The 25,934-nt window shown below is 42.4% G+C and overlaps 1 protein-coding gene across 10 annotated transcripts in view; it reads left to right on the top strand.

Annotated features, from left to right (window-relative positions):
- rab3gap1 (RAB3 GTPase activating protein subunit 1) overlaps window positions 1-25,934 on the top strand; it is a 58,267-nt gene that overhangs the window by 8,344 nt on the left and 23,989 nt on the right. For 8 of the 10 annotated variants that reach the window (XR_013970457.1, XM_080872773.1, XM_080872779.1 and 5 more), the window contains 14 exons: window positions 9,474-9,529; window positions 11,676-11,754; window positions 11,850-11,982; window positions 12,955-13,033; window positions 14,137-14,256; window positions 17,402-17,567; window positions 18,558-18,657; window positions 21,122-21,203; window positions 21,388-21,456; window positions 22,411-22,484; window positions 23,199-23,291; window positions 23,432-23,604; window positions 24,206-24,307; window positions 24,485-24,657. Coding sequence is in view for 9 of the 10 variants with exons in the window: in XM_080872773.1 (XP_080728899.1) it covers window positions 9,474-9,529; window positions 11,676-11,754; window positions 11,850-11,982; window positions 12,955-13,033; window positions 14,137-14,256; window positions 17,402-17,567; window positions 18,558-18,657; window positions 21,122-21,203; window positions 21,388-21,456; window positions 22,411-22,484; window positions 23,199-23,291; window positions 23,432-23,604; window positions 24,206-24,307; window positions 24,485-24,657 (1,499 nt within the window). In the remaining variant the exon portion in view is untranslated. Of the gene's footprint in view, window positions 1-9,278; window positions 9,384-9,473; window positions 9,530-11,675; window positions 11,755-11,849; window positions 11,983-12,954; window positions 13,034-14,136; window positions 14,257-17,401; window positions 17,568-18,557; window positions 18,658-21,121; window positions 21,204-21,387; window positions 21,457-22,410; window positions 22,485-23,198; window positions 23,292-23,431; window positions 23,605-24,205; window positions 24,308-24,484; window positions 24,658-25,934 lie in introns of those variants that run through there. The other 2 variants (XM_080872780.1, XM_080872781.1) reach the window with 2 other exon arrangements.

The raw sequence follows: 25,934 nt of genomic DNA, 5'->3' as shown, positions 1-25,934 counted from the left end.
GCGAATAAGATGCTCTTTTGAACTTTTTTTAAAATCGTTAATGAAACTTTTTTGGTTGTGAAACCTACGTATCTATTGTATCTGTTTGACGTTGAAGGGGCGTCATTAAATTTAAGCCCTAATGGTATAAAACATCTGCTCGTGCATTGTTAGTTAGAGATCGATGCTGTCTGCGTACAGCGGTCGTCTCTCCACGCGTGTCATTAAAATCATCATTTGACTTCACCCGGCCGGATCAGTGTTGTTATTTTTTTGGATTACCTCCTGTATCCCTCCTTGATATTTGAACCCTAACACTGCTGTATATGTGCTGGATTATTTGGACTACATTGCATTGTACAGTTAAACTATGATTGTATCTGTGGGGCTTAAAAACAATGACATGTGTGCACACACAGTGGATTCATTTTCACTTCTTTAGGGCTGGTCTGGAAACATTAACTGGCTCTAGATGACAGAAAGCGCTGCAAGGGCAGAAAAAACAGTATTAATCCCTTTTTGGTGCACATTATGACAGCTGGGATTCATGTATTGTGCATGTGTTGAGGTTTTCTCTTTGTGACTGAGGTCCTTACTGGCAGTGGGATTTGTATTGAGCGTGCAGTGCAGAGTGATCAGACACATATGTGCTGTTCCACAAACGGGATGTTTTTATTGTAGTCACTGTAGCAAGTGAGATCATTGAGAAATAAACCAGGAGAGATCAAACCACAGATCTTAAGTCCATGATACAATCTGAAGGAAGAGACAAGGCTCACTGTGTGGAAGGCTGAGATACTCGTCACTTCTGCAGACGAGCAGCAGAGATAGTTCAACAGGCCACAGAGTATTTTCCCTCCATCTCTGAGTGAAGTTATCTCAAACTCGTTTCTGTCTCTGTGAAATACAGCAGCTTTTAGCTGCAACACACTGTGAAACAAACTGCACAAAAACAGTTTGTGTGTTTGCTGATGTTTGTTGAGCTGTGTTAAGGGTTCAATATTTAGGAGGAGAGTAAAAACAACCATGGTCCAGAAGAGCTTGGTCAAACAATTGATTTTAATGACCACACGCAGCGTGGTGAGATGTACACTGCAAAACATCAGCTGTAGATCTCCGCCCAAAAAGACACTTCAGATTGCTTTTGATTCATCAGGGTTAACGCCCCCTCATGCGTCATCAGATACAATACATGCATACGTCAAATCAAAACCACAATGACTTTTAACACAGTTTGAAAAGAACATCGCCTCGTCTCCATGCCAGGTCCATCTTCTGACTCTCGCTTCTCCAAAACCTCGGGCCATGCTCTGCAACAAACTAGCAATTCTGCACGCACAAAAATGCCGTTGCAAGAAAATATATCTGAACTCTCACCTAGAACATAAGCCTACCTACAGTGTGTGTGTGTGTGTGCGTGCGTGCGTGCGTGCGTGTGTGTGTGTGTGCGTGCGTGCGTGCGTGTGTGTGCGTGCGTGCGTGCGTGTGTGTGTGTGTGTGTGTGTGTGTGTGTGTGTGTGTGTGTGTGTGGCTCGACCTCACACGAACTTTGTCTTATGAGAAGAGAGGCCAATTCTCATGTGCATAATAACCTAATCAAAAGATATAAATGAATAAAAGACAATAATGAATAACCTGGTTATTCAAATAGCATCCACACAGCTCCTCAAAGTCACTTTCACTTTGACAAGCACGCTCTGCAAAAGCCTGTGCTTCCTGTCTACTTTAACACAGAGTGTACTCAGAGTTAGGCCTTTCTTTTATAATGCAACAGAATCAGCACATACACATTTAAGATTATAACAAGCATTCAAAAGCATTTAAGATTATAGATTTAACTCAACAGTTTAACGTGGTTATAACTGCACCTGTAATAAAGGCTAATTGGCTACCAATATGTTTAAACATCTGAATACAATATCAATGCTGTAGATTATGTTATTAATGTCATTACTGCAATGGTAATGATGATGACCATGAACCATAGCAGTGAAATAATTTCCCTGATCTCCACAGCTGATAGAAACGTTGCATTTGAAATTACCTGCCACGACATGTTACTCCCTTTATGCTTGATCGTCTTCTGTAGGGCTCATTAGATGCTGAAGTACCGCGGCCACAACTTATGGACACCTGCAGTCGTTCCAGAGCTGTGCCAAAAAATCAAAACCACACAGCGGCCCACTTGGACCCTTTACTATGGCACACGTCATCTCTTTTTATGTGACGTCCCCTGGTGATTATTTTAAATGAAGGCTCAGAGTGACAGAAACAATAACTCCCTGTAAATTTGTTGAACCAAAAGTAACGAGAAAATGTAAGAAGTTTCAAAATAGGGCGGCTGTGGCTCACTGTACAGGGAGTGCAGAATTATTAGGCAAGTTGTATTTTTGAGGAATAATTTTATTATTGAACAACAACCATGTTCTCAATGAACCCAAAAAACTCATTAATATCAAAGCTGAATGTTTTTGGAAGTAGTTTTTAGTTTGTTTTTAGTTTGAGCTATTTTAGGGGGATATCTGTGTGTGCAGGTGACTATTACTGTGCATAATTATTAGGCAACTTAACAAAAACAAATATACCCATTCCAATTATTTATTTTTACCAGTGAAACCAATATAACATCTCCACATTCACAAATATACATTTCTGACATTCAAAAACAAAACAAAAACAAATAAGCGACCAATATAGCCACCTTTCTTTGCAAGGACACTCAAAAGCCTGCCATCCATGGATTCTGTCAGTGTTTTGATCTGTTCACCATCAACATTGCGTGCAGCAGCAACCACAGCCTCCCAGACACTGTTCAGAGAGGTGTACTGTTTTCCCTCCTTGTAAATCTCACATTTGATGATGGACCACAGGTTCTCAATGGGGTTCAGATCAGGTGAACAAGGAGGCCATGTCATTAGTTTTTCTTCTTTTATACCCTTTCTTGCAGCCACGCTGTGGAGTACTTGGACGCGTGTGATGGAGCATTGTCCTGCATGAAAATCATGTTTTTCTTGAAGGATGCAGACTTCTTCCTGTACCACTGCTTGAAGAAGGTGTCTTCCAGAAACTGGCAGTAGGACTGGGAGTTGAGCTTGACTCCATCCTCAACCCGAAAAGGCCCCACAAGCTCATCTTTGATGATACCAGCCCAAACCAGTACTCCACCTCCACCTTGCTGGCGTCTGAGTGGGACTGGAGCTCTCTGCCCTTTACCAATCCAGCCACGGGCCCATCCATCTGGCCCATCAAGACTCACTCTCATTTCATCAGTCCATAAAACCTTAGAAAAACCAGTCTTGAGATATTTCTTGGCCCAGTCTTGACGTTTCAGCTTGTGTATCTTGTTCAGTGGTGGTCGTCTTTCAGCCTTTCTTACCTTGGCCATGTCTCTGAGTATTGCACACCTTGTGCTTTTGGGCACTCCAGTGATGTTGCAGCTCTGAAATATGGCCAAACTGGTGGCAAGTGGCATCTTGGCAGCTGCACGCTTGACTTTTCTCAGTTCATGGGCAGTTATTTTGCGCCTTGGTTTTTCCACACGCTTCTTGCGACCCTGTTGACTATTTTGAATGAAACGCTTGATTGTTCGATGATCACGCTTCAGAAGCTTTGCAATTTTGAGACTGCTGCATCCCTCTGCAAGATATCTCACTATTTTTGACTTTTCTGAGCCTGTCAAGTCCTTCTTTTGACCCATTTTGCCAAAGGAAAGGATGTTGCCTAATAATTATGCACACCTGATATAGGGTGTTGATGTCATTAGACCACACCCCTTCTCATTACAGAGATGCACATCACCTAATATGCTTAATTGGTAGTAGGCTTTCGAGCCTATACAGCTTGGAGTAAGACAACATGCATGAAGAGGATGATGTGGACAAAATACTCATTTGCCTAATAATTCTGCACTCCCTGTATGCTGGACCAGTGAAATTCTCCTTTCTGTCAGTGTAAAGATGACATATTTAACTGTTTTTCTACATGATAAAGAAAAAGCTGATGTGACAAAGACAGAAATCTGTCGGCACGGCTCTTTGTACTTAAATCGTAAGAAATAAACGTGTAAGATTACAGAAAAAAGCCCTGACAGCTCATTGCCCAAACTGCACAGTTTTTCCTTTCGTTTTTTAAACTGTAGTTGTCAATAGAAAATTGATTAACCGCATAAATTAACCGTATAAAGGTTATACTGACAACAGGAGGGAATGTCAATAGAAAATTGTATTTGTTTAGTCAGTATAAGCTTTTAATGATATAAGTTTATTCGTGATAGAATGCTGCATGATGATCTCTTCATTGCTCAGAACTGATTGTTCTTTATGAAACGTGTTCTGATATTCGTATCTGAATCTTTCCACAGCGATAGTAAGAAGTTGAACAAGCAGTTCTGACATCGCACACACACACACACACACACACACACACACACACACACACACACACACACATGAACATGCTCATGTCACTGAACGAATGTATTAATTCCTGTTGTATAAAGAAAGAAAGCAGACGGTGACAGAGCGCGAGTCCATGAATGTCTCCTGTGCGAGCGCTCTGTGACCGTCCTCACGAGTAAACACAACTGCAGTGTTTGTGTTTTCTAACTCAGGTGTCTCAGCTGAAGAACTGCGGGGTGATTTTTAAAAATCCCCTGTCAGTAGTCATATAAAACAGAGATTTCTGTAGTAAAAAGTGAAAAACAAACTTTTCTGTCATTTAATTGTTATTTGCTTGATGTCTTTGTGTAGCATGAATGGCAATAAAGGAGGTTTTTATCACTAGGAAAAGCTGTAAAACTTATAAAAACACGGTTAAAAGTCCAAATTTCATGCTTGTGCTTCTTTGTGGTGAGCAGCAGATCCAACAAGTTAAGAATTATTAACGACTTCAAGCGAGCGTTCATGCCTGTGAAACTCATTTAGACACTCAGACAGTGAGCCATGGCTCTGTGGTATGTGCACACATCTCTGCCATTCAAAGACACTTTGTATAACTTGATTTTATGTTATTTTTCAAATGTACATATTCTTTTTCAACAAAGCAACATTTTATTCAGTGTTTTCATGAAAATAGTATTTTTATGCATTAAGTACTACTTGGGAGAACACACCTGAGGTCTAAGGCCTGGACAAGTTTGAAACAATGGAAAATAGCAGAAAATAAAAACAAGTCTGCACTCAGCTTTGCAGTCTTCCATTGAAATGCAGTCAGATGCTGCCCACTTTACGTTTTCACAGTTGTTTGGTGGTGGCTATGGCGGAGCTGCCACAAGAGGCCAGGTGGATGAGGGAAAGGTGAGGCAGGAGGAGCAGAGGCCCGAGGCGGCCGCCGGTCCGAGTGTCAGGTGAACTGAACTTCAGGTAAGAAGTTATGACCTGCAGTCTATCTGGGTCAGATATAAACCAAGTTTAGGTGGAGTTTATTTTCGTTGTGCTGACTTTTTACAGTCAGTTACAATAACTCGTACTGCGTACTAGCCAGCATGATGGAGTTTCTACAGCTGGGTGGTGCTATGATGTTACTGATAGTGAACTTTATTTTATTCATAAGGTTAGTTAGTAGAGTTGCCAACCGTCCCCTAAAAAACTGAATTGTCCCGCATTCAGAGAAAATATTACTCGTTTCGTATTGAGGTGAAAAGGAACAGTTTGTCCCGGACTTCAGCTACAATGGAAAAAGACACAAAGCTGGAGTTATTCTGTGTCTTTACACTGTCAGCTGTCTCTTCTTCTCTCATTCTCTCACCCTCCCTCTCCTGTTGCTACTTCAATCATGAAACTGATCAATGATCAGCTGATCGTCTCTCTCGTTAGTTTATCTCCCACTTTGCGCCAGAAAGAGGAAGCCAGCGGTTGTCGAGCTAAAAAACAGCAGCACGTTTAAGCTTGATCAGCTGTTGTTAGAATTTATTTAATATTACTTTCTAGTATCAGCTGATGTTTGCTGGAGCCACAGCTGTAAAGCTGCTGGTCATGATGTCGGTTTGGATATGTGGTGAGAAACATCTCTCTCTCTATGACAGCTGGGATAGGCTCCAGCGCTCCCCGCGACCCTGAGAAGGATAAGTGGAAGCGAATGAATGGATGGATGGATTATTAGAGTTACAGTCATACATATTTTCAGAAGCTTGTATTTAATCTCCATAAGAAACAATCATATTTAGCAGCATGAAAATTACATATTTATTTAGAAAATTACGTATTTTTATTGGAAGATCATGAGGGAGGAAAATATATGGTTCTTCAAAACAGAAAAATAAACAAAAAATCCATATTATGGAGTTGACAAGTGGTGACACACGAGTAGAAAGCAAGATATTATTTCTTTCAAAATGACCATTAAACCTTAACAACCTTTGTAATATCACAAGACACATCATAACAATTCTGTTTTTGCACATGTCAAGTTCTACATCTTAATAGTTCACCAGCAAGTAGCTGCCTACTACTCCTTGATTCCTAAAGTACTCTGTGGTTGTGTGTTTAGACCCTGCTGGACTTTCTCTACTTTTGACTCTCTGTGCTAGTTTCCAAAACCTTCTCTTCTGCCTTTTTTCTCTTCCTTTCAGATCACTGATGTTCTTTATTTTTCCCTCTTTCACTCTATTTGTCCATCTTTCCCTTTATGAGAAACTCAGGCTGGCTGTTAATTTTTTCTCTACTTATTTTTTGATCCTCCCTGTTCCTTCTCTTTTGTTCCTCTACTGACAGCTTCCCCTTTGCTATTCTAGCCTGAAATGTACCATTTTGTAATTGCTATAATTTTTCTGAAGCATATGCATTTACACATATTAAGGATGAATATTCACAACACAAATATGTATTAAGCAACAGAAATGCTATCCGGTCTTTAAGTCTGATGTCATTAGCCGTTTCCAGGTCCAAACTCCGCTGCAGATCCCAAAGTCAAAGGAACTCTGCGGCATCACTGAGAGTTACAAACTGTCTAAATTCTTTCATCTTTAATAAAATGATCAGTGTGGCTGTTTTACCAGGTGTAACATCCAGGCATCCATGAAAACAGAATATATGAAATTTAACAGAGTTAGAAGTTAGCTCGCCGGTTTCCACCTTAACACCAGCTCTGCTATCACTTCCAACATAAATGAAGACAAAACTAAACAGCAGTGGCGTTTGTAGGGTTACTGATGTTGGACTAGCTGGTATATAATGATGTGCTACGTGATTGCTAGCGACACAGCTATGTTAGCGTAACATAAACACAGTGAAACTTTTTTCCACTTGATAAAAGTTAACGTGAGGGTTCCCGATGGTTAGGCTGACAGTGATCACTGACTGTTTTTAGGGGCTTGTTCAGATTAAATAGAACAAGATAAAAAAGAATAAAAACATGTTAAAACACAACAGCCTTAATAAACACAGAGTAGTTTGGACCCGAAAGCAGGGTTCATACATCATCACTTAAAAGACCAGCTCTCGGGGCAGAGATAGCTCAGTAGATAGAGTGTTTGCCCCATGATCGTTGGGGGTTCAAATCCACTGAACAGCGGCTATCCTGAGATACCCTTGAGCAAGGTACCGTCTCTACACACTGCTCCCCGGGTCATGGATTGGTAGCTGCCCACTGCTTCACTGAGTAAATGGGTTAAATGCAGAGGACTAAGCATTTTCCTACAGGATTAATAAAGTATACATTAACTATGAGATTCAAGATCAGGCAAATTCCATAATATTCAACACATCTGTAAAGCAGAAATATCAGTAAAATACACAGGAAGTAATATGACTGAAATAGTAATAAAAATAACTTAATATAATTAGTGAATAGGACACTTTTGTGACATTTGCCAAAATCATTAGAAAAAGGGTCAACACCGTCAGGCAAAAATCCTGATGGTGCTGACAAAATACCCTACTTTCTCTCATAGCACGTTTTTCTGACAGACGCCATCTTGTTTTTCATCAGTTGCTTATGGCCTCTACTGTGGTGTTGATGCACTATGGGTGTGACACAGAGTTTTATCAGAAAGGTATGCAATAAATGAAATAAAAATTAAAAAAACTCACCAGAGCAGTGACCTCATGGCATGTGTATCAAACAGGAAGTGGTAAAGGGGTCCTCACAGTGTAAGTTACCCACAATAATTCCTGATTTTTTTGTACTTTTTAAAAAATCTGATGGTGTTGACAGAAACTTTGGACATGTTTTGTCCCTTATCTCAAGAATCACTGATATATTCTCAAAATCTTTCATAAACTGCCTGCTTTTCAGGAATGAGGTGGTAATTCGATTTTGGAGCAGTTCTTGAGCCATAACCAATGATGAGCAGCTTTCCTCACTGTCACTGGTACAGTGCTGCACTGATGCCTTCCTGAGAGCCAATGCAAGCACAAAGAGTTAAGTCAGCAGTTTTTTGATGAGCTTTCAATATTTCCTTTAACTAACGGGGAGTGAGGTCCTTTTATCTCAGGCATGTCAGGAATACTGAAACCTGGGCTGACTGACCTGACCACAGCCTCTATGACTTCAGCATCACTGTGTCCTTTACACAAGAGGCCGACTGGCCCACAGATCTTGACACCTCTCCTTACTGTCACTTCTTGAAGCCTGTTTGCTGCTGTAGGAAACACATTTTATGGAGCTGTCAGCTGACTCGGCGATGTTCTGTTCACTCTTTGACACACCCTGCTAATTGCTTATATTAACATCTCTTGGCTGGTCTGAGAATGGGTTGGCGTTCCCCGGACAAGCTGGAGGAGGCTTCTCTGCTTGGGCTGCTGCTGTGTTACTGCTGCATTTCTGCTCATCAGACTCACCTAATGAGATGGCTGGAACTGTTTCTTTTTGGCGAGGTGTCTGATGTCAGCTGGCAGTGATGATGATGATGCCACTCGAAGCTGCTTTTTCAAGTTTGATTCAGTTAGTCTTGAGTGGAAGCGCCTCTTTGCAAGAGTCAGTTTTGAAAAGACCTGTTCAAAGTGGTACGTTGTCCCAATCAGAGATGCAAATTTCAGGGCATGTCTCGCCAGGATGGGAAAAGCCTCAGCATGAACGTACAGTTTGTGAAAGTCCAGCAGAGAGAGGCTGTTATACTTAGCTTTGAGCTCGTAGTTGTTTTGCAGCCCAATTATTTCCACTTGGAAAGTGTCTGGCACAGATGGTTGCACATTAAACGGCGTAGCAAACATCTCCAGTTCCTTTTGGATATTCTTCACATCTTGAAACCTGTCATCAAATGCCTGAATGAGTTTTGCACAACGACTGTTGTTGTGATTTGGCGCTACACAAATAAAATTTAACTGAATTTAGAATTTGTTTGTTTTCTTTTATTGTGAAAGAACTATAGAGGAAGCGACCACCTTTTCGCACATGCGTAGAAAAACATCCTAGTTTCCGGAACCGATCAGGCAGCCAAAGGCAACAACATGGCTGCTGATAGCGATGTGAGTTTGTTTTGTAACATGTCAGTGTGGTTGTTAAGCGCGCTGTAACAATACGACAGCTGATTTTACGTTTACGTTTGTGTTTTGCAGCCCGAGTCGGAGGTTTTCGAGATCACCGACTTCACCACTGCGTCCGAGTGGGAGCGGTAAGCCAGCTGGTCATTACTCTGAAAACTAGGATTAGTCCACAGCTTTACGTGTTCCGCACAGCTCGCCCTCGGGAGACACGAACCTGCATTCATTTCTTCAGGCCTAAACATAACAACATGATTGTATATTACAGCGAACCTAACCTCAAATAGTCAAGCTAAAGAGTGAGGCTGTGTATCTGTGCATATACATTTACCACCACTCTGATATCGCACACCAGCATCACTAAAACTATAACACTGCACAGATATAGATGTGCTTCCGGTGTAGATGAATAGGAAGACTGATGCCATATGTGTGAGCCATTTTTAAATAATCTTCTGGATATTGATTACCAAACAAACTATAGCCAACTAAATGGCCTGCATTTGTATAGCGCTTTTCTAGTCCCTAAGGACCCCAAGGCGCTTCACACTACATTCAGTCATGCACCCATTCACACACACATTCACACACTGGCGATGGCAGCTACATTGTAGCCACAGCTGCCCTGGGGCGCACTGACAGAGGCGAGGCTGCCGGACACATTTTGTAAAATGTATTATTACAAAATGTGCGTTAAATAAAATGCATTTTCCAAGAACTGACCTGTAATTAGACACATTTGTCAATAAGGAACTCACCTGCTTGTTAGGGCTTGAGCCAGAAGTTTGAACTAGGAGTGGGTTTCCATAATCGATATTCCAATTAAAATCGATTTTAGCTTGAATAAAGTGATATTGATTCATTAAATCCTGAATCGATTTTAAATATAAATGTATTTTGCCAGAAACTCCAGAATCTCAGGTTAAACCTCACAAAACGATTTCAACAATCACCAAACAGCTGAAACAGTAAATGAGAGCAGCTGCACGGGTTCCACACAAAGACGTAAACACAGAGCGTGGACCGTTCACCCGACGGCACGTACACAGACGTATGAGCTGACCGCTCACAGAGTCTGAGCTGCAGGTTTTGTCACTCTGACCAAAATTGACTGAACCAGCAGCAAAAGAAGATCCAGACTAGGCTTCACGTTTGATACTCATCGTCATTAAATCTCTTATACTTTGGCTGGTTTGCTTCCACCACAATAAAATCACACTTCCTGTACAGCTCTCTCTCTCTGTGTGCTTCAAGAAAAGTTTCCCATCTCAAGTCTGTTTTCTGCATTATTCGCTGCTTATTATGCACCCGTCTACCGTTGTTTACAGTGCTGTTGGAGGCTGGGGTTTTTTGTTGTTTGTTTGTTTTTGTTTTTTAAACAAAACAGCAGTAAACCAGTAGGCTGTGGCTCCTTGTGTTTGTCAGGTGACAATAAACTAAATATAGCTAGATGGTACAGATTAGAGTCACTCTGTCAAAAGTCGGAATTTTCAACCTCAAAATCAGTAATAAAATAAATGGACTGGTTCTTATACAGCGCTTGCCTGCTCTCCTGGAGTACTCAAAGTGGTCTATACAACATGCCACACTCACTATTATCTATACGGTGAGCGCTTTCTAACTATCATACATATGCATTTATACTCTGATGGATGCATCGGAGAGCAAGTCGGGGTTAGTATCTTGCTCAAGGATATTTGGCATGCAAACTGGGGGAGCCGGGGATCGAACCACCAACCCTCTGATCAGCAGCTGACCTGCTCTACCTCCTGAGCTACAGCCAGCCCTTAAATAAATATATTAAATGACGAGAAACACGAGCGCACACTGAAAAAAAAACAAGGGACTCTGAGACACTGAGGCAGCTGATCTGGTTGGCCAATGTTAGCATCAGATTGATTCTTGTTTTAGTGGTTCCTTCCAAAATCACAATGCCACTAACCAAAGGTCACGAGGAGGGGGGAGGGGGGGGGGGCTAAATGGTTGTTTGTACCAAAGCACTGTCTCGGCAAATTACTGCGTTGTCATGTCCTAATATGTTGATCCATTGGTTGGTGCAGCTCGTGTGTGCAGAGGCAGTTCAAATGGCTGCAGCCTCTTTAACGAATCACAGTTAACATTTGCATTCAGTCATATTCATTGCTTACTGTAGATGTAATATTTAAAGCACAGTGTGCTTGGAGGGAAATTCATTTCTGAAGATTAGTTTCAGTGGTTATTTAGCATGAACCAGACACTGTGCATGTATGCTGGGCTAATCTGTTCATCTGCCTGAAGTTTTGTGTCCAGAGTGGAGGAAGTGCTTAATGATTGGAAGCTGACAGGGAACACTGCACGGAAGGTTTCTCCAGAGAAGGTATTTTTTACTCATCAAATCTTTACATGCGTGTGAAGTATGCAGAAAGGAAGTATCTCACCTTCATCGTATGATGCTGCATTATCTGAACACAGGGGGAATACACCAGTGGAACCTGGGCGGAGAAGTCGCAGGAAATTAATTTTGCTGACTTCAAGTTCTACATAAGCCACTACTTTCTGAAACAAGAGTGTGAAGAGGATGATGGGAAGGACAACCTCGAGGAAGGTAGAGTCACTTTGTCTGCACTATTATCAACATCAGCTTTTCATTGACTGTTTGTTGTGAATGATGTCGACAGTGTTGGACAGTCCTGCTCAGTGCACATGCAGGCTGTGGTGGAAGGACCGTCACGTTTTCAGAATTTTGTTATCAGAACGATGACAAGCTGACATCCAGACTCCACACCCTTTATTATGTAGCTTTAGTTTTTATTATCCTGCAGGTTTGCAGAAATATTTATTATTATTAACATCATCCCAGGGCACAGCTGTGGGCCTCCATCCTCTGGTTTTCATGCTTTGACTCTGGCTTGTACCACAGCCTGCTCCCACACCACTGTTGAAACACTGATGAAGTAAACCTTGGAAAAAGCACGAGGTTTGGATGTATCCGCTTAAAAAAAGGAATAAACACCTTTTTTCTTTGTACAAATAAAAGCAGGCAAAGCAGAAATGTTACCTGGATACTTGCTTATTTGGTTGTGAATGGCAGTGGGCGTCCACTGAGGAGGGTAGCAAGGCTCCATCTTTGAAATTGAACGCTGCACTGAGGTCTAGCAGGACAAGCACAGAGATGAGTCCACTGTCAGAGGCCATAAGAAGATCATTTGTAACCTTCACTAAAGCTGTTTCTGTGCTGTGATGAGCTCTGAAACCTGACTGAAACTCTTCAAATAAACCATTCCTCTGCAGATGATCTGTTAGCTGTTTGACAACTACTCTTTCAAGGATGTTTGATATGAAAGGAAGGTTGGAGATTGGCCTGTAAGTCAGCTGGGTCTGTCCTGTACATCACTAGAGACACCAGTGATGTACAGGACAGTAAATTACTGCCACCTTGTGGCCGCAACAGAAATGAGCATCTGTGAAAGTCAACCCAGTACAGTTATTTTGGTAGATGTCCCACTTTAATAATCATATGCACCTCAGATGGTGTTTAAAATGAACAATGTTTTTGACACAGTTCTTCTATTGGCAGATGCTATACCGTTGGCAATGCAGGATCTTCTCTGTATGAACAATGATTTCCCTCCACGAGCCCACTGCCTGGTCAGATGGTAAGTTTAGTCTTTACTTTTTATGCTAAAAAACTGCTTCACTCAAAGTGGAGTGGAGTCATTTATCTGCACGCCTCACAGCGAGAAGGTCCCGGATCAAATCTGTGTGGAGATGCATCCTGTAACTGTGCCTGCGCAGGTTTCCTCCACAGTGCAAAGATGTGCATGTTAGGTTTGTTACGGATTCAAATATTGGGGATGGATACAAGAGGAAAAACCAAAATAACAACACTGGTCCAGCCGGGTTGAGTCAAACGATGATTTTAATGATCACACGCGTGGGAGATGGACACCGTACGCAGACAGCATCAGATCTCAAAATGGTGGAGCATTGATCAAACTCTTATAGCCTCTAGTGGCCCCCACCTAATCATAAAGCCTAAACATTCACATTCTTTCCCTCACACGGCGCCTAAGCTACGACCTTGGCTCCCTGTTTATCTGCTCCTGCTGAGATGGGGCAGAAAACCTCTCCAGTATGTTCTGTTCTCTTCTAATCAGACAAATAAGGCGATGACTTTCTGCGAACACTATTTCTTATAACTCAGCAGTATAATGCATCATAAAACAATATCATTCATTCACAGTAAATCAGCAGTCTAATGTAATGCAAATCAGTTTAACAAATGCAATAGTTATCAGCTTCGTCTAATTCAGGAGAATAATGCAAACTAAAACTACATAATAATTCACAATCTTTAATTAGGGGTCTAACATGGCATAAAATAATATTATAATCCCACAGGTTAAATGGATATGTGAGCTAGATACAGTGCATAGCATAAAGTGCAACATGAACATATAGTTTAAGTGTGTCTTTCATTTAAGAGAGCAAGTCCAGAAAGTGCAAGTGTTTCTGGCTTTGAGTTGCCAGAAAGACTTCGTAAATATAAGCAGAGAATCATAGATGCGTCTACAAAGAGGTAATTCAGACAATTTCTGAATATTTTATTTTTCTTCAGAGTGTAATAGTAAAATAATATCCCATTGATTAGTGATGGTCTTTATTGTTACCAAGGGATCTAACAGCATACAGAATGAAGCAAATGTTTCTTCCATCCTATGTGGATAAATGTCTGCTGTGATGCTGTATGTCTTGGTAGGTTTGGCATACGAGAGTTTGTGGTCATCAGCCCTGGAACGAACTGTGAGGCCGTCATCAGTGAGTCGAAATGCAACCTGCTTCTAAGCTCCATCTCCATCTCTCTGGCCAACAGTGGCTGGTAAGTTACGGTCATCGCACTGCGTGGAAGGTTTTGTGAGCACATTAGTGCCTCCTGACGGTGTGATGTGTGTTCATGTTTGAGTTTTAAGTGTGCAACTGAAGGAGTGATGGTTCACCCTTTGAAGGCGAACCATTTCTCTCTCACTATCGATAACGCCACAGTTTTCCCTTCTCCTCAGGTTAAGAGCTTTGGTGTCATCCTAGACAGTTCACTTTCCTATAAATCTCACATCAATAATTTCACCTATTCTGCCTGTTTCCATCTATGCAGCATTTTTTTTTTTTTGCCTGTCCCATTTGGTTCTTTAGCCGTCAGAATTGTTGTCTGAAGACCAACAAGGAGACCCAATGGATTTACTTTGCCAAATGGATCATCGTGGCATTGCCGTACTGGTCCATTTGATCGACCTTTGTTGTTGTTATTATTTATTTTATTTTATTTTCAGTTGTTACAGACGGGACAGACATGACTGAGGGATAGGAAAGGGAGAAAGAAAGAGGAAGGAAAAGAAAAACAGAAGGGGAGAGGGACAGTGAGAGAGGGCACTTAAAAAGAGAAAGAAGAGAAAAAAATCTTCTGGATCACCTGTTGAGAGAAAAAGAAAAGAAAACAAGCAAAAAAAACAAAGCAACATACTAAACACAACACCATCGCATTAATCTAGCTAAGTGTAAACAGCAGTAAATACTAAATATTGAATGTTGTTGTGCAGCACGCAGGACAGACAGCGCACAATGTGCTTGGAAATAGCACCAATAAAGGTGTAGTTTATGTCTATGAACAGTGAACACCCGTGTGCACACCTGTGTGGATCAGCGCGCTTGTATTCAAAAGGTTTCCCCATGTAACGGTCTGCAAGAGGATGTAGAGAGCCATAGCCCATTCTCCAGGGCATGAAGCAGGCATGGAGGAGATCCAGGCTCCAGACATCCAGAGGCCCCAGAGTGTGAGAGCCCAAGGAGGACCACCGGAGGGGCATCCGTGCCACCCTCCTGGGAAGAGCTGAGGAGAGCCCCAGACGAGGGGTCACCCCAGTAGCCACGGAGCAGAAGCCAGAGGGGGCTGCAGTGGCGTGCCCACCGGCTCTGCCGGCAGCCAGCTGTGCCAGAGTGAACCGAGCCGCAGGCCCGGAGGCCCGAGGGCCCCCTTTGCCCAGGAAGAGGCCCCGATGGCCAGCAGAGAACGGGGGTGTGTGAAGACCCCAAACCTCCCTCCTCTCGCTCATGTGTAGTGTTGCTGCGTGTTGTTCTAAGGTGCATTTAAAACATGGGAGAGCATGGTGCTGCTGCCAGAGAGCAGCAGGTGTTAGCACGGCCCCTCCCGAGAACCCTCAATGTCTACATGGATTTAAAGTTGAGAGGTGGGGTATGCAGCGTTAACAGATTACGTCCTTCTCTCTCCACCCAGTCTTCGTCCATTCTTGTCCACAGTCTCGTTACCTCCTGTATTGACTACTGCAATTCTCTTTTGCATGGTCTCCCCCATAAATCCCTCCATAAGCTTCAACTGGTTCAGAACTCTGCTGCTCGCATTATCACCAGAGCCCCCTCCTACCAGCACATCACCTGTTCTTCAGGAACTTCACTGGCTCCCAGTGGAGTTCCAGATAATATACAAACTTCTGCTCACCTTCAAGGCCATTCATAACCTCGCTCCTCCTTACCTTTCTGACCTGTTCAGCACTACCTGTTCTGCCCGCTCACTTCGATCTTCTTCTTCTATCCAGCTTTCTGTGCTTCCCTTCCGCCTCACCACCATGGGAAGCAGAGCTTATAGCTGCTCTGCTCCCAGGCTGTGGAGCTCTCTGCTCCCACATATAAGAAACACTGGTTCTCCCCCAGTTCAAATCTCAACTCAAAACCCATCTGTTCAAATCTGCATGTTCACTGTGAATCCACTGTTTGTTCATTTTATCTCTTACTTTTGTTTTTATTGCTCTTCATTGTGTCAGTGTTCTGTTATGTGTTTTTATCTATTGTACAGTGTCCTTTGGTGTCTTGAAGGGCGCTTTATAAATACAATTTATTATTATTATTGTTATTCTACTGGAAGAAGAGTTTTACATTTAGATTGGCTTTTATTTTTTATATTATTTCACTATCAATCTGAAAAATGTTAAAAAGCCTTTAAATTAACATGGTCTCATCCACCCCATGCCCCCCCTTTAGACTCACCCCTGTTTGCTGCAGGTAAAATGCGACGGTTGCAGGCTGTGACATGTAAACATGGTATCAGACTAAATGAATAGTTCATCAACATATTTGAATGTAGCCTGACTTCTGTAGCTTTCCTGCTGTGATGGAGGACGAGCTCTTTCAGAATAAAGGTTTTAATGATGATCACGAGAGCAGCGCTGCTGAAAGAAGTTTTCTTTCACTTTACCTGAGCTCACCGTCTCAGTAACGCCTCTTTGCTCCTGTCAGTGTGTAAACTTCAGCTCCACGTCAAACTGCAGCGTCATCATCACTGCTGCTGTGTTATCAGTGTTTTTGTTTAACACTGGGGATGTGTGGGCTTAATGTTGTCAGACCTTTTATTCACATGCTGCTCCTAAATAAGTTTGGTTTGCATGGCTGTTTATACTCACAAATGTGGCTGAATAATGTATATGTGTTAGTCCCCGTAGGCCGTAGCGAAATAACTCTGCATTTAACCCATTCACCCAATGCAGCGCCTGGGGAGTGTGTAGGGACCTTGCTCAGGGGTACCTCAGCTTAGCTTTTCACTTGATTCAAACCCCCAACCTTCTGATCCCGGGGCAGCCACTCTACCTACTGACCTATCCCTCACACACGTTTACATCGTTGAACAAGTCTGTGCTACAGAGCACGCTGCATCGCAGCATCGCAGCAAAGAATTGGTTTGGAGGATTTTTTTTAGAAGTGATGAATTGCTGCAGCCCCAGATTACGCCAATGAACACAACATATTAAAACCAGTCTGTGTAGCACTCAGCGGTCCGTGCAGTGACAGTGCTGACATACATGCCAGTACAATGCAGTTCTGCAGCTTGTTGCTCTGTGTTTCAGTCGGACTGTTTAGTTTAGCTGGATTGTTGCTGGTTGAGAGAAACTGAAGCTGGATGTCGGGCGTGTACCAGAGATCCTGCTAGTAATGCCTTCTGCTGTTTATCTTGTGTTCAGTCAGGTGCCGATGTTTGTGCAGATCCAGCAGAAGTGGAGGCGGATGTATGCCGGAGAGTGCAAAGGACCAGGCGTGCGCACCGACTTTGAGATCGTTCACCTGCGTCGAGCGCCCGTGCAGTACAACCACCTGTCCGGCCTGCTCGACATCTTCAAATCTAAGATAGTAAGTGCTCTGGAACAAACATCTTTATATGGATCATATTTCAAGGTTGTTTGTTTGTTTTTAATAAAGAAAAATTAAAATTGTGCAGCCACAGAGCGTCATGTACCCATGTTCTACAAGTATCACCTCAGCATCCTGTTCCAGACCATTTTAGGACGATGTGAATCCTGTTAAATGCAACTAATAATCATAAAAGCATCCACGAAGTGCATGTAAATGTATTTTCTAAAACATTTATTCATCTGGTTTTTCCTGCTCATGTACAGTCTCTCCTCCTCCTCCTCCTCCTGCTGTGCTCTGACAGTCACACAAAAACTGTATTCAACTTGAAAATAACACAAACATCTTATCTTATAATAAGAATATATTCTTGTAATAGTTCATCAAAGAGCAGGTTGATAACAGTACAGCACACTGCTTAGTTATGTGAACATTGGGAAAACAGAAGAGGAAGAAGAAGACGTCTAATTCTGTGTAAATTCGGTTTCTGGATTTTTGTGAAATTAATTTGTGAATAAAATAAAGACTGTTAGGAAGTGGATGTTGGTTTAATGATCAGTTTGTTTGAACTTTGTTTATTCCTATTCCTGGAAACACAATGGATTCCCAGACATCACGTTGTTTAACCCTTTCATGCACAGTGGTCTGCAGCTATTCAAAGGCTGTTTTCTTGTATTTGTGTTGATGTTGATGGTAAACTTGCACAGAAACACTACACACTGATGTCTCCATACCCTTCATAAGTCAAAACCGATGTTGTCCACCTAAGTGGACATTTAAAAAATGAAGTTCAAAAATCTTATATTCATTCCTAAAGAAGAATAAAAATCCTGATTGATGTTGTCATCATCCACACATGAGGGTTAAATGTGTTCAGTATGTTCCCAGAAACAGCCGACAATGACGAGGTGTAATCCACGCCTGTACAGAGAGATTAATGCTGCAGCTTGTTACCATAAACATGAGCTGATGTCTTCCTGTTGTCATCAGGGTTGTTCCCTGTTCCCTCTGCCTCCAGTCAACATCGCCATTCGCTTCACCTACGTGCTCCAAGACTGGCAGCAGTATTCATGGCCACAGCAGCCTCCAGGTAGGCAGTACATGTTATGGTATTAATACACAAATAAAAAAAATGTAATATTATTATTAAGAAATTATTAAATTTTTTTAAATACATGTCAGCAAGTGGCTGACATCCAGAAACCCTGCCAGTGGCTTTTAGGAGGCGTGTGTGTGATGCAGGTCATGTTGTTGTTTCCTGTGGAACGATTGTACCTGCTGGTTCCAGGTCGTTCTTCTGATAAGTCTTTTCACTCGTCTGTCTGAAATCGTGTGGGGAGCGCTTGGTCGTGGCTGGTTTATCGTAAATAAATAAAAACCCTGCAGGGGCAACGCCAGGTTTATGGCCCCAACAGTGCTCACTGGAACCTTCAGTAACTTAGAAGTTCTTCTGTAGCCGATGCCATCAGTCTTAAGTGTGCAAAGGTCTTGAGAGAGCTTGTTGGTTTTACCCATCATGAGACGCTTCTTGTGTGAAACCTGGCTAATGAGGCCATAGTTGGGACTGAACCGGCTGATATTAATTTGCACTAAGTGGCAGGATTGCTCTGTAATTACTCATAAATGTGTCTTTTTGCACCTTTCTTTCTGTCCAATACATTTCCCCCGTGTCATTCTTCATTGTTAGATGTCATGTACGGACATCTATGGTAGCGCTGGGTGATATGAGCAAAATGTAATATCACAATATTTTTTTGCTATATCACAAAACACGAAATAAATCACGATATGTTTAAGTTATTTTCAACCATATAGGATCTAAATTTGCACTTATTCAAACCGACCATTCAGGATGGTTTTCTATTGTTAACATAAAAATGATCTGAATGAACTGAAATGTTTTCTTTTAACCATCAGCTGCACACAGAGGATTTTCACAGATTACAGTACAATCACAGTAAGTCTCTTTCTGTGGTCAACACTAGACTTTAACATCAAAAGATCACAGCAACAAAAAACGACGTCAAGAAAAAAATCATGAGTCAAAATAAAACGACTGAAATGAAAAAGCTGCTCTGTTGTTCCTATAAAAATGACAAAATAAAAAAAATGGATGACATCAAATTACAGAAACAAGTCGAGACAGTGACTATAAAACAGTTTATTTAATGTTTGCTTGGTGTGCAGGGAGACGTTGACATGCAGGGTTTAAAACATCGTTACTTTTGCAGCGAGATTCATTCTCTCACCGTCTGAAACTCCTGATGTCGCCATATTTTTACCTGTTCAATTCCATTTTATTTATACAGCACCAAATCACAACAACAGTCGCCTCAAGGTGCTTTATATTGCACAGTATTGTACAATAATAGATACAGAGAAAAACCCAACAATCATATGACCCCCGATCAGCAAGCACTTTGGTGACAGTGGGAAGGAAAAACTCCCTTTTAACAGGAAGAAACCTCCAGCAGAACCAGGCTCAGGGAGGGGCGGGGCCATCTGCTGTGATTGGTTGGAATGAGAGAAGGAAGACGGGATAAAGACCTGCTGTGGAAGAGAGACAGAGATTAATAACAGATATGATTCAATGCAGAGAGGTCTGTTAACACATAGTGAGTGAAGAAGAAACACCCAGTGCATCATGGGAATCCCCCGGCAGCCTACGTCTATTGCAGCATAACTAAGGGAGGATTCAGGGTCACCTGGTCCAGCCCTAACTATATGCTTTAGCAAAAAGGAAAGTTTGAAGCCTGATCTTGAAAGTAGAGGTAGTGTCTGTCTCCTGAATCCAAACTGGAAGCTGGTTCCACAGAAGAGGGGCCTGAAAACTGAAGGCTCTGCCTCCCATTCTACTTTTAAATACTCTAGGAACAACAAGTAGGCCTGCAGAGCGAGAGCGAAGTGCTCTAATAGGGTGATATGGTACTACAAGGTCATTAAGATAAGATGGGGCCTGATTATTTAAGACACAGGCATCGAACTCCAGGCCTCGAGGGCCGGTGTCCTGCAGGTTTTAGATGTGTCCTTGATCCAACACAGATGATTTAAACGGCTAAATCACCTCCTCAACATGTCTTGAAGTTCTCCAGAGGCCTGGTAATGAACTAATCCTTTGATTCAGGTGTGTAGACCCAGGGTGAGATCTAAAACCTGCAGGACACCAGCCCTCGAGGCCTGGAGTTGGCAAAGCCTTATTTAAGACCTTGTATGTGAGGAGCAGGATTTTGAATTTTCACCATCGTACGTAGAAAAACTCACAATACATCGAGTTTATTTGTTATATTGTTTGATTTAAAGTTGTTTCTCTGCATGTGTGGATTGGATGGGTTGTTACCAACATCTAGTGAGAATTTCATGTGAACATCACCTTTAGAAATATATGTAGACAATTGGTGATGCGTTCAATATGTTTTACGTGTGTGTGTCACAAACAGAGGTTGGTTGTGTTACTGAACTCCCTGACTGTGAGGAAGCCCTGGGTGGGCTCTGGTGACAGACTGCCTGCTTTGCTGTTTGGATGATTATTCAGTTTTTTGTGTTTTTTCTGGCAGATTTTGATGCGCTCCTTGGTGGCGAGGTGGGGGGGGTGGAGTTTGGGAAGTTTCCATTCGGTGCCTGTGAGGAGCCAATAAGGTAAAAACTGATGATACTTTCTAAAAATTACAGTCACATGTTTTCTGCACACTGAGCAGTCGGTGTGACGGCTTTGTTGCTTATCACGTGGTCTCGGAGCCTCTTCATCATCATCCTTATCTGTGGGTCTGAGGAAGACTTACTTTGTTTGCTGTTACTGTGTTTCTGTTTTTCACTTTTGTAGTGAACTTCATCTCGCAACAACCTGGCCTCATCTTACTGAAGGCATAGTTGTGGATAATGACGTGTACAGGTAAGGCTGTGTGTGCAGTGTTCTGGTGTACTGTACTAAGAGCAGCTGCAATATACCAGCTAGTTCGTTTTGTTACCTCGCAACACTCAGCCTCACTGCAACTGCGTCACCAGCTGAGCCACGAGGAAACCGATGGGCTCAAATTGTGGTCATAAATATTTTGTACTTGTGAGTTCAAACTCACACACTGCCAGGGGACCTGAGCGCAGAGTTTTACACACAGTTTGTTGCTTTGTGTCTGTAAGACGACCTTAACAAAAAAAAAATTGTAACTCGTGTAAATATTTTTTACAAACACACAAATTCTCATCTGTAGATGCACAAACATGAAATCTTCAGATATTCTGGCTTACAAGGTTACAAAGCTCACAACTACACATTTGATTTGCAAGTACAAATGACCACAATCTGAGCCCATAGAAACCAGCACTAATCAGCCAGTGACCACAGCTGATGCTAGCGTGGGCTAAAGTGCACCACACTGAGTGATGAGGTACCCGGGCTAGAAAGACAACTCCAGTTTGAGGCGCATGTCCTCCTGACATTTGGTGTTTGTGTTAACGATCCAATGGAAAAGCTTTGATGGGAGTGAGCTGTTCACTTGCACTATAGCACACAAAACGCTGCGTTGAGCACTGAGTGTTGCATCCGTGTACACACTGCATTGCTTCATATTTCACTCGTAAAGTAGGAAATGGGTGGAGCAGTTTATTAAAAGGGTAAACGTACATGGGTTTGATTGTAAGGCCCAAACAGAGCTGGCACAGGTCTAACAAGCATGAAGGGACAAACTGAGTGTGACATAAGGAAATGCTTACATGTGTAATTATCTTGATTACTGGTGAAGGACTACGTCACATGTAATCAAACATGACTCATTACTTATAAAAACCCTTTAACTAAAAGTGTATCAGAAACTCTCCTCTACTGTTTACTCTGGTTATCACCCAACAGTGACCTCGACCCTCTTCAAGCTCCTCACTGGTCAGTTCGAGTCAGGACGGCTGAAAATCCTCAGTGTTTACTGGGTAAGTTAAGCTGATCAGTGGGACACTCGGGGACAGAGACCATGATGCTTTGGGGCAGACCACAGAGGTTTTACTAGTCAGTACAGATTTCAAACACACCGCTACATACAACATTAAGGTCAGTGCATTAAGTGCACTGACCTTAATGTTGTATTTTTCTGGTTGCTAATACACTTGGATCCATTACAAACATACACATTGTTGTGTGATGTGTGAAGACTTTTTATGGCTTTGTTTTTTGTCCAAACAGCACAGAGGAAACTATTTCTAAGCTAAAATTCATGCATCAAATGATACGCAGCAGATAAGACGGATGTAATCAAGCTACCGATAGAAAGAACATAGTGAAGGACAAATAAAGTGTCTTTTTTTCCTCATTGTTCTATGTGTGGGCCTCCTACTTCCTCCCACAGTCCAAAGACATGCAGTTAGTGGGGACAGGTTCATTGGGGCTCTAAATTTCCCACGGTGTGAATGTCTGTCTCTGTGTTTGCCCTGCGGCAGACTGGCGACCTGTCCAGGGTGTGCCCCGCCTCTCATGACAGCCCCAAGCACTTTACATGTGATGTAAAGTGGACTTTTATTTTGTTGCCACGTCCATGATTTAGAAAATGTTACACAGATGTTGTCCTGCTTCGCTGTGCTGAAGCGTGTGCTTCATGAAAAGTTTGAATAAGAAAATATCAGGTCAGTAACTGTTTGTGTTCCCTGTAGGTGAGGCTGTGACAGAGCTCTTTAAACTCTGCTGTAGGACTGAGTCTACAGAGGAGATTCCTGGAAGAGGATACGCTGAAGATGAGGGCAAAGGTCAGGTTCCTGGCTTTACTTGTTGAGTGACCATATTGCATTCTGGAAACATGCGTAGTTTACTGGGAGATCTGGGCATCTGTGCTGACCCAGGCCTCAGCAATTGAACAGAAACTCTTGGATGTGTTTGTCGTCTGTAGAAAACAGTGATATCAGCTCTGCTTTGTCCAAGTTGACCGAGCCAGCAGCAACTGTGCCCATTTCCAAACTGTCTGTCTCCAACATGGTGCACAGTGCCCGGAAGCACATTCGCCGCCATCGACGCATCGATGAGTCGCCCCTTAACACCGAGATACTCAATTCTGTCCTTCTGGTAAGAGTTAATCATGTAACCTGTTTAAAAGGCATTAACTAGTCGGAGTTGACTGATACTTGACTGAGTTTTAATGGTTTCAGCTCATTTTATGAGGAAACTGATTCTGACAGAAGAGGTGTGGATCCCGTGTTAGGAGACGGTGAGCGTGATATTCAGAGCAGCAGAGACCTCGGAGCGTGTGGTAGTTTGACTCGTACTGATGTGGCTCCTCTGCTTCTTTTCACAAACAGTTTTTCCTTCCTGGTTACTGTTGAGCCCGTCACACTCAGCAGCTCGAGCTCGAGCTAAGACAGCCTTGAATCTTCAAACTACAGCCGTAATTGCATTTATGTCTTAGAGTGCTGGCCACAGATATTGATCCCATCTGACAGCAGCTCAGTAAAGCACAAGAGCGTCATCTTAAACAGGATATCAGGCAGCGTTCTTATTTTTATTGTCTACTTCTGGTCACATCCTGCTTTTGCCACTGAGCGATCAGCATCCTGTGTTTTATCATGAAGTGATGACTACGTGAGCTCCACTTGTTTAATTCTTCTAACATCTATAAAACAACAGAGTTTCTAAATGACAGACTTATTTATTTGTGTTTGTGTCTCAGTATCTGTTTCCAGATGCTGCTGTGGAGAAGTCTGACTGTAAGAATAACACTCAGCTGTCCAACTCCAGTGGGACATCGGAGCAAGAGAAAACCTCTGATTATGTATGTTTGCCTCTTCACCACTCGCACACTCAAGGTTACACTCAGGTCAGGTCCAATATAAGTTTCAGAGTGAAGACAGGCTCAGTGCTGTCAGTACTTTGTCAGGATTTTTATTAGAATGTATTAAATTTGGTGTCCTGCTGTTTGATTTCATGCTGGTCTTTTCCCTCGTTGTAGAACCTTTTCCACCAGCTGAAGTCAGCCCCCAGTGACAGTCTGACCTACCGTCTGGCTCTGTGTGTGTGTCTGGTCAACTATTACTACGGTGGGCTGCGGGCTGTTGGACACCTCTGGCAGGAGTTTGTCCTTGAGTTGCGTTACCGGTGGGAAAATAACCATCTTATTTGTGGGTGGGTACCTCACAGGCTCGTGCTGCTTTGATTTTAAAGATGTCACACATATTAACATTTTCATTTTATAGCAGGTAAAATAAGTAGGGATGGGTATCGAAAACCGGTTCTTGTTGAGAACCGGTTCCCACTGTTTCAGTTCCTTGGAAGTGTTTGCCATTTTTGCAAATGATTCCCTTATCGATTCCAGTCGCCCCGAATGACGTCACCACGTTGCGGAGCGTCATTTACCTGGCAGGAAACATGGCGCGTAAGCAGCTCAAACGCTCAAAAGTTTGGTTATACTTTACGAGAACGGATGACAACAGGGCAACTTGCAATACTTGCAAAGTGGATGTTTCATTTAAGGGAGGAAACACTACGAATATGCAAAAGCGTTTGCTCACAAAACACGTGATGACCTTAAATGAATGTCGTGTTTTTAATTCTGGACTCGTGAATCTCAACCCAGCAGCAGCGGTAACGTTTGCACGTCCTCTCCCGTTAATGCGGCAGGTAAATAATCAGCTAACAGTGCATATTATGTTAGCGCGATCTGCCTTATTACAAAACCATTACTGTGCATTTAGTGACCATGATGAGAGACAGAGTCTGGCTCAGATGCTGGCAGCTCTCGCTGCAGTCTACCGGCAGCGTCTCCTTTCAGGCCAGGATAGACGAATGTCACCGAGCAGTGACTCAGTTTGTGGTCAAAGGCTTGCACCCATTTGCCACAGCAGATGCCCCCGATTTTCGGTAAGTGAATGTGTTTAATTGTAGGCAGGGACATTTCTGGATATTCTTGTGTAATTGCTACAGAATAATTTATGTTATACTTTGTTATTGCTACAGAAGAACATTTACAATTTTTTTTCCTGGGGACCCTGGGACACCCCATTGAAGAGCCGTAGGCTGTGGATCTCTTAAGATCTCACTGTTGGGTTTGTAAGGCCATGTTACTCCTAAATTTCTATCTTGTTCAAAGAGAAGATATAAAACAAAGTTCTAAGCTAATCGACCTTAGTGTTCTCCTTTTTTAAAAAGAATCGATAAAGAATCGAATCGTTAAACAGAATCGAAAATGGAATCGGAATCGTGAAAATCTTATCAATACCCATCCTTAAAATATGTATTGAACACGTCAGCAGTTCTCTAAGCAAATATATTTCTAAAGGTGCTTTGATGTGAAATTATCACCAGATGTCGGTAACACAGGGACATTAAACACACAGACATTTATTTATTACTTTATACAAATGTTGGTGATGACAGTTCATGGCAGCGTCTGTATGGAGAAA

This window comes from Rhamphochromis sp. 'chilingali', assembly GCF_963969265.1.
Source record: "Rhamphochromis sp. 'chilingali' genome assembly, chromosome: 22".
In the NCBI taxonomy this organism is placed as follows: domain Eukaryota; kingdom Metazoa; phylum Chordata; class Actinopteri; order Cichliformes; family Cichlidae; genus Rhamphochromis; species Rhamphochromis sp. 'chilingali'.
Note: the sequence above shows the minus strand (reverse complement) of the source record. Positions and strands in the feature narration are given on the sequence as shown.